General features: G+C 36.0%; 1 protein-coding gene across 2 annotated transcripts; it reads left to right on the top strand.

Moving 5' to 3' along the window:
• The first annotated feature begins 292 nt into the window (after nt 1-292).
• On the top strand, nt 293-6,875 carry LOC110721807. Of its 2 annotated transcripts, XM_021901005.1 has the most exons (8): nt 293-770; nt 3,232-3,325; nt 4,396-4,514; nt 4,607-4,714; nt 6,028-6,117; nt 6,204-6,258; nt 6,335-6,358; nt 6,458-6,875. In XM_021901005.1, the coding sequence occupies exons 1-6, from the start codon at nt 456-458 to the stop codon at nt 6,255-6,257; spliced, it is 780 nt and encodes a 259-aa protein (XP_021756697.1). In that variant the 5' UTR covers nt 293-455; the 3' UTR covers nt 6,258; nt 6,335-6,358; nt 6,458-6,875. The 2 variants fall into 2 exon arrangements, with proteins under 2 accessions (XP_021756697.1, XP_021756696.1); XM_021901004.1 differs by having other exon boundaries at nt 6,335-6,875.
• The last annotated feature ends 1,738 nt before the right edge of the window (nt 6,876-8,613 follow it).

Below are 8,613 nucleotides of genomic sequence, written 5' to 3'. Positions count from 1 at the left end.
CAATGGATAAATTGAACCGTGAAGTGTTAGCCAAAGTGAAATTAATATTGCAACAAGGATGAAATTACGCATCTCAAAGCACATTTTATATGCTAAGTATCTATAATTGTGTAAGAGTAAAAATTATAAATAGTTGATATTGTGAAAGTATTTATGAGACGAATCCAACAAGATCCCACATGATTATATAAATTATATTATATGGTCAAATAAGAGTGATAAATAGTATAAAATGTCTATTATTGCAATATTAATAGAATGGAGGAAGTATGACATTTTCTTAAGGAGTAAAACCCATTTGAATACATGACATTTCTCACTCTTTGATATCCGCATTCTACAATCTTCTCTCTACAATTCCATAAACTCATCATCTTTCAACTCCAATTCACATTCGATTTTTGCGCCAATTTTCTCTCACCTAGGGTTTATCTTCAAATTCCCCTCCCCAAATCATGGAAACCAGAGACGAAGTAGTGGAAATCGAGAGCTTGGAAAAGGGATTATTATCTTCAGAAGGTACCGAAAATGGCGATTATACGGCGGAAGAAGACGATTCAACGGTGATTTACGCGGCGTCGTTTGATGAAATGGAAGAGAATTTCGTCAAGTATCAAACAGCTCAATGGGTGTTGTATTCTTTGGTGTCGATATTAGCTTGGGGAATTGGGTTATTGATGTTGTTGTATGTTCCTGTTCGAAGATTTATTTTGCGCAAAGATATTCGGTCTCGGAAACTTTATGTCACACCTGATGCTATTGTTTATAAAGTAAGTCGCTTAATTTGTTATCTTACTTGTGTTTTTCGGGAAATTGAGAGTTGCAAAGGGCAGTGATGTAGGCGGAATTTGATTAGATTTTACGAGTTAAGCTAGTTGACAATTGACATTCTCTTGATTAAGATTTTACTCCTGATGCATTGTTTGTAAAGTAAGTTTATTTGTAATAATTCTTATGTTTTTCGGGTTATTGAGAGTTGCAAAGGGTAGTGATGTGGACAGAATTTGATTAAATTTATCAGTTAAGCTAGTTGGCATCCTCCTTTGTGACTAAGATTTTACCTTGATGCTATAGTTCATAAAGTAAGTCAACTTAATTTGTTTTCTTCCTTGTGTTTTTTGCAAAGGGCAATGATGCAGATGTATGATTTAAGCTAGTTGACATCACTTTTGATTTGGAATTTAGATAAGTGTTTGATAACCAGACACCGGTGTTAGTGTGTTTTGTGTATTATTAGCAAAACTATCAAATTAATTTATTTGCAGGCTAGTGCATTGATATGCAATGTTTTTGTTGTTGTTGGGGAATTAGAGATTGTTGAAAGTCCATTGATTCTTATTATGTGATATTTAGATGCAGAATTGTAGGAATTTGTTGCTTGGTGAGAGTCAAAACTTAAGCTCAGCCACTTGAGTGGCTTCTAAGGATTAGTTCGGTTTACTAGTTTTGGGGATTTAGAATGATAGGGTTCTATTCTATTTTTACCTGGCTTTTGGTAAGGGAGCTCTAGTTAGATTGTTGTGTGGGTTTAGGCGTGTTTCTTCCTCCACTTTATGGGGTCATTTGGTGGGTAAGGTGGATATGGGATTCTAGGGGGATGGGGTGGAGTTAGAACCCATTGGTATGAGATTCCATACCTAAATTTGCCTAACCAAACAATAAAATGGATGGAATGGACTTTAACTCCGTTATTATCTATTCCAAAAACTCCAACCAAACGACCTATATGTAAAATTGGTTAATCATAGAATGATAGTTTATTAAGACCGAGAAACTAGTATGTTTGAGTTTTGTTAATTAGGATGTTAGATTATTTTCTTCTTCTCTCGATATTATTTAGACCATCAAGAATTCCTCTATACGATGTTGTTGGAGTGAAGTTTATTGGTTCACATCAAGCACATAGGAAATACCACGAAGGGTTTTATGTCATTTTCAGAAGGCTTTTGGAAAGCCTAAGTGGCTACTTATCGAGCTCATATACAAGCCCTCCTTGGTCAAAAGGAAAGTATTCCACGAAATCTTGTTGTTTAATACAATTAAATCAAAGTGATATTGCTGATAAAAAAAACAGAATTTCTATTGAGATGGCAAGAGAAAGGTAGGCAGGGGTAAGGGCCTTCCAGATATCTTGTGGTTGTAGGCTGAAGTATATCACCCAACTTTAAGATTAGTGTACAAGAAGGCACTATATAGAGCATGTAGTAGGAAAAATTTGGTAATCATCTTGAAGTATTTGGCAGTTTTGTAGATGTGTATTTGAACTAGAAGCAAGGAGAGATTTGATGAGAAAGTAGAGAGATCCTAATTGCTGGCTATAATTAGGACTTTAGGGGTCTTATACCATGCTCAAATTGCTGAATTTGGTGAAGAAAAGAATATTGTGTCTTGGGTTGTCATTTGAGTCACTAATGTGTGTGTGTGTGTGTGTGTGTTTGTGTTTGTGTTTCCCTCTATTTATACAAGTATAACACTCTCTTTGTCCTCAATTATTGTTCTCTTAGGCTTGGGCATGCATTTTAAGTGTAAATAGTTTGGTGTAGGTTTTTTTGGTAGAAAGTGTAAAAGAAAGACTAAAAGTGTGTGTGTGTGTGAGAGAGAGAGAGAGATGTCATGGATTGAAGTCCATTGAATGGGTCGGTAAGGTAGAAATCCCATTTTAAGGTAACAGGATTGTTGTATAGGAACTGTCCAAAATAGTATACAAGGGAAATATTTGAGGAAGGAGGGAGTATTTAACACTTACTGTATTTGTTGTTGTCTATGAAATACCAATAATCTTGAAACCTGTATCTTCCCCTTTTTTTAAAAAAATATTTCTCAATTATTTACGCTAGTTTGGCACTACCTTCATGATTTTCTGGTTCCAGTGAGGTCTTGTTTCCTTTAGTTCCCCTGTTTGTTATAGATGGCTTTGTATTCTTGTCTGATTGCGATAAAATAATCTCCGGTTGCTCCAATTTGTTTTTTTTTTGTCATTCTATGTTTTGGCATGGCTTAAAGTAAACTGGGCATCTGGGCATAAAGTCTGCGAGAAGTATGTTAGAAGTAGAGTGCTGAATTGGATAATGAATTTCTCCTATTGATATTTGCAGTGAAGAGTCGGATTAGTAATTTATGATCAGTTTAATCATAGCTATCAGTTGGATAACATTCAATATAGTATATAAATTATAGGTCACATTTCACATTCTAAAGACCATGTTGATATATGTCATTCTTGTAGTGCAGGTCACAAGGCCAGTAGCGTTTCCTTGTTTTGGTGTTTTACAAAAGGAAAAATATGTGTTATTGCCCTCGGTAGCAGATATTGTAATTGAGCAAGGTACAAGTAGTTCTAATATAGTTTGATCTTTGATTATATTGAGGCAGTCATGGCACTACTCACCCTCTCTGTTAGATATGCAATTGACGTTTCGTCTTTATGTGAAGATAAGGTATTCTTAATTTGTGTTTTATATGACACATTTTAATTTCAGGCAATCTCAAAATATTAGATTAAGAAAAGAGAGGTGTCTAGGTAAAAAAAAAAAAAAAAAAAAAAAGTGTATGCTGTATTTTTGCTTGCGAGGATGACTCATTCTATTAAGCTCAAGAGATTGGATGAGAGGGGCAAGGGGCATTGGTTGATCTAAGACATATACCTGCTCTGTACTATGAGTACTGGGAAAAAGTTATTTGAGATCATTTTGATATACCAGTTTTTGGGTGAATTAGTACCAGTAAAATCCTACTCAAGTTGAATGAAGTATGAACAAGCTTTTTAATAGATTAGTCTTAATCCCAATGCCCAGTTGGCAACATGAACCAAAATATTTATCTCCTGTTGCTGTCAACCAAGATCCTCTTCTTCCATGGCCCCTGCATGTGCTATATGCTCCTGTAAACCAATTTTGTTTATCCCTCTATCCGAGCCCTCTTTGGTCTTCCTTTGCTTATTTTAGGATTTCTATGAATCAATTTTTCTGCTTTCCTTATTGGCGCATCTTCTGGTCTTCACCTCATATGTCCAATTCAATGTTATCGTATGCAATTTCAACTTTCCTCATACCATCTTCTTTCCTAATATTGTCCCTTAAGGTTTTCCCATACATCCATCCATTTCAACATACAAGTCTCTGCTAATAATCCGTATGATCCTTCATAGATGCCCAACATTCCAACCCATATAACATCGCTGGTCTAATAATCATCCCATAGAGATTTTCCTTTACCCTTAAAGGTATACTATAGTCATACAGTAGCCATACTGTAAAATTAGCTCATATGACTAAAATTTGGATTAATAATTGTTAACCATGGGCCAGCTTAAAAAAATCATATTGGTTTGCTCAATTAGTTAATTCTGCATTTATACAGTCTTGTCTCATCTAAAATTTTGTTTGATGCTATCAGGGTATTTGCAGTCCTTTTTTGGTGTTTACTCTGTTCGAATTGAAAATGCTGGTGTGAGAAGACCGCCTAGTGATGATCTTCAGATTCAAGGTATAACAAATCCAAGTGCCTTCCGAAAGGTGAATGTTTTTCCAATTAAGATTGCACTTGGTAATAAGAAGCTCGATAAAAATTTGTTTTCCCTGTAGTCTAATTAATATCTCTTTTCCAGGCTGTTCTTACTCACCTCTCAAGTAAAAGGACTGAGGCTTCCTCTACACAAGTACCTGTAATTGAAGGTCCTCAAACTTTTATAGGTGGCCATCCACAAGTTGTTGGGGTATGCCAAATTATGTGTGAATTATGCTTGCTGGATAAATGTCCAGTGTTTTATTGTTGTACCCAAAGATAGCATAATTATTATAATGAACTTTTAGGCTTGCTTTAGATGAAGTTATTAATCAAGTCGTAAACTTGCTATCTAACATTTCCTAATGTAGGAATGTCTTTTCAAGAAAATTAGTTATTAAGCTAATAGAATTACCATCCCAAAACTAGAGTCACTCCCAACCTCTAATCCTTGCCCTTAATCCTTCTTCTTCAATTACTAAGTGCTGTTGGGGCTGCTAGAGTTTAGGTATCTCTCACCATGGCCTGATTTGGCTTTGGCAAGGGTTGGCATGACCTCAAGGCTTTACGTGTGGGAAAAGAGAGTTGAAGGGAAATGGTTGGGGGTGAAGACTGAGGGAGAAGGCCAATTTCATACACTGCCCTATGTTATCCTCATTCTAACTCAAAAGTTTTCACGTTCTACCTCTTATTGAATTTGGCATGTTGTATAGACTGTATTAATATCCACACAACATCAGTCGATTACAACTTTTACAAGACAGATCTATTCTAAACCACCTTTTGGCCATCTTTTAACTAGCTGAAGAAAATACTTTCCAAGACGTTGTGTACCTTAACAAAATTCTCTCTGACAATTGAGTTGCCAATTCATGAGAAAGTAGTTTGAGAATTTAGGATTTCTGGTCTTGCAATTGTAGAGAGGAGACAGGTGTTGCTATCATGATAACCTCAAGACAAGCTTGCTACATTAAATGATAGAAACTTACTCCGTATTTACTTTTGTTACTATTAATATTTTTGTTTTATTTAAATCAGGGGAAGGTCAAATTAGGTGAGCTTTTGTCTCTTATTGTTTAAGTTGATACTTCAAGTGCTAGAAAGGTTTTTGGTCTAGATTTCACCTTTGTTTACACAATTAGGTTTATACAGCAATAGATAAATAGATAGGATTTGGTTGCTCTCTGTATCATTCATATTCTAGCTATTTCTGTTTTCTTTCTTCCTTCAGGGATTTTTTTTTTCTTTTTCTTTTGTGAAGATAAGTATTTGTATCTTTCCCCCGTGGAAAACAAATGAGGAAATTGGAGACTCTCTTCCCTTCATAATGTTCCCTGCCCAGCTAGTTAATCTTCAAACCTTATCAAATCAGATAATTGTGTTTTTTTTTTAAAAAAAAAAAAAAAAAATTAGCTGCAAATGTTACCTTCAAAATGGTGTTGAGCTGCTTCCCTGTTTTCTTTTAGTCCCCTACCCTTTGAGTGTTCAAGTTTAAAAATTTCTGTATCTGGAACCTGGCTGCAGATGTCTCCTTCACAATCTGTTAAACATGATGCTATTCCTCCTAATGAGCTGGGACTTCTACAAAAACTAGAGGTTGGGACTTCTATCAAGGTAGGATATGCAAGGACATTTTATGTTTCTGAGTTGTACTTGTTGGCATGGTTTTTATTGGGTGTTTCTGTTTGTTGTTTGGTCAGAGAGTTCAAAACTTGATTGAGCAGCAGTATTCTCAAGCAGAAACTTCAGATTGAGGTAAGACGACTTAAATCAGAAACTAGATCCGAGTACTACTATGTTCTTGAACTGAAGTAAGTGTTTTCATTTTCAGGAAAGTTGTGTCTCTGTATCCCTGGTATACTTTTCTTCCTTGTTAAATTTCATGTTATCAATCCATCATTACTGGAAACTGACTACCTACTTGCTGAAGAATGGTTTCTGATCTCTTCTTCAGAATCTTGGGAGCAACTTGCTTACAGAATAGGGTGTAAATACAACCTTTGTCTCAAATCTATATTGTTCTCTTTTCCGCTTCTTCGTTTTTTTTTTTTTTTTTTGGTTTGGGGGGGGGGGGGGGGGGTTGAAGCAACAGTGTGATTCTCATTCTGCTGATCATTCTATCTTGTTTATTTTGATTAATTGACTATACCTGATTTTCTAAAATATTCTAAGATATGTACATTATTCTTGCAAAAAACTAAGGTATCCTCCAAGGTTCCTCTTTTGCTAACTATTGGTTATACAGAAAGTTGCTGGTGAATATATTTAGTTTTGATTCTAGTGCTTTATTTTACTAGTTATAGGAAGTTTAAAGTTTATCTGTGCTTTTGTAAGGGCATTTCTGAATATATATATATATAATTTTGATTGTAGTGCTTAATTTTACCAGTTATAGGAAAGCTTGTATATTATTTATGCTTTTGTAAGAGCATTTCTGAATGCATGTAGTTTTGATTCTAGTGCTTAATTTTACCAGATATAGTAAGTTTGAAGATTATCTATGCTTTTGTTAGGGCATTTCTGTAAACCAGGGAAAAAAAATAAAATTATAGAGAGCCTGTGATGCTTTGGACTCACCAGGTAGCCTTGCTGTACCCATGATGACATGAGAGGACCCATCTATGGACATTGTCTATGGTTCTGAATTGGGGGATAGAACTCATCATCTGTCAACTATTGAAGAATGAAATCATACTTCTTTCTTTGCAATACCAAAGCAGCCTCATCAGTCATCCACAGGCACCAGCTCTGGCACAGTGCCCCAACCTTTTCAAGTTTAATTAGTTTACGTTTAAAAGTCCTAGTTTAGTAAGTAAGAACATATGGAAGCTTCACGGATTTTGATCCTTGCTAGTGGTTAAAGGAGGAGATTTAGGTTTTTTGGTGACAAATAAAAAGAAGAATCTTGAGAGATGAGAAGCAGATTGAAGATGTAACACAAAAGTAAAAGAAGAGTGGCTTATGGTGTGCGTTGGAACTGGCCAAAGAAGTCAAGAGAGGAGAGGTTAAATAATTAAAGTATTACAGAGAAGTTCACCATTAGGTTTTCGACTCTTTGTTGCTATAATGTATTTGCTACTTCATTCTCTCTTAATCCGTGGTCTATCTTTACCTGCTCCAATCTGGCTCTTGATTCCCTGAAACTGGATTTAATTGGTAGGTGTCTCTGGTTTTGGTAAAATTGCTTCCAAGAAAATTAGCCACTTTCAAACAATCAGTACTGCTCTGCTCTTTAGACTGAGTTGGTACTGATCATCCTTTGAATACTAAATGTTTAATTGTCAGAACTCTATCTCTGAAGTCACCTGAATACCTGTGATGTACGTTATATGTGAAAGGCCTGATGCTCGAAGTCATCTGTAATACCTGAGTATGCTGAAGCCTCTAGAGGAAGCGTGGTTGGCGCAGTAACGAGCAGAAGCCATCAGTGGAACATTACATTGTGTTGGCAGCATACATCATATGATTAGATCATTGAAGGAGCAAACTAATTGTCAAGGCTGATAAGTTACGAAGCAAGGTAACAGGCCACAGCTCATATGAAGTACAGAGTATGTTATATGATATGCATCAGAATTTCATTGGATGCTTGTACAACATCACCTTTGTTTTGAATAACAAGTACCACTACGGCACGTGGCTTATATATTTCTTATGTGTAATTTGTTTGGACATAGTTCGAAAGGAGTTGCATTTAAATCTTGCTTAAGCACTATACATTAACATATGGAGCCTGTAACATAGGTATTCGAACAAATAAAGCCAATATGAATGTTTAACCTAGCTTGCCTTGGTCTAGTGGTCTAGTGGTTAGAACTTGCCCCTTGTGATCCTGAGGTCATGACCCGTAAAACTAAGCTGCTGGGTGGGATACTCTTACCCTCTTCCAATCCTGAAGGTACCTAACTGGCTGAAGACACATTCGATGATAGGGTCTGTCCCAGGCCTAAGCCTGATTTCATTACCAAGCAAAAAAGATAAAATAAATCACCTCTCTGCTTTGCAAGATTCAAATGCAAATTCCCCCTCAGCTCCCGCTGTTGTCATTTTTACTGTGGTACTGCCACTTTCTCCCTCCCACGGCCCTCCTTGCCGCCACTGCTTGCTGCT

This window comes from Chenopodium quinoa, unplaced genomic scaffold, assembly GCF_001683475.1.
Source record: "Chenopodium quinoa cultivar QQ74 unplaced genomic scaffold, ASM168347v1, whole genome shotgun sequence".
NCBI classification, from domain to species: Eukaryota; Viridiplantae; Streptophyta; class Magnoliopsida; order Caryophyllales; family Amaranthaceae; genus Chenopodium; species Chenopodium quinoa.
This window is presented reverse-complemented; position numbering and strand designations above follow the sequence as displayed.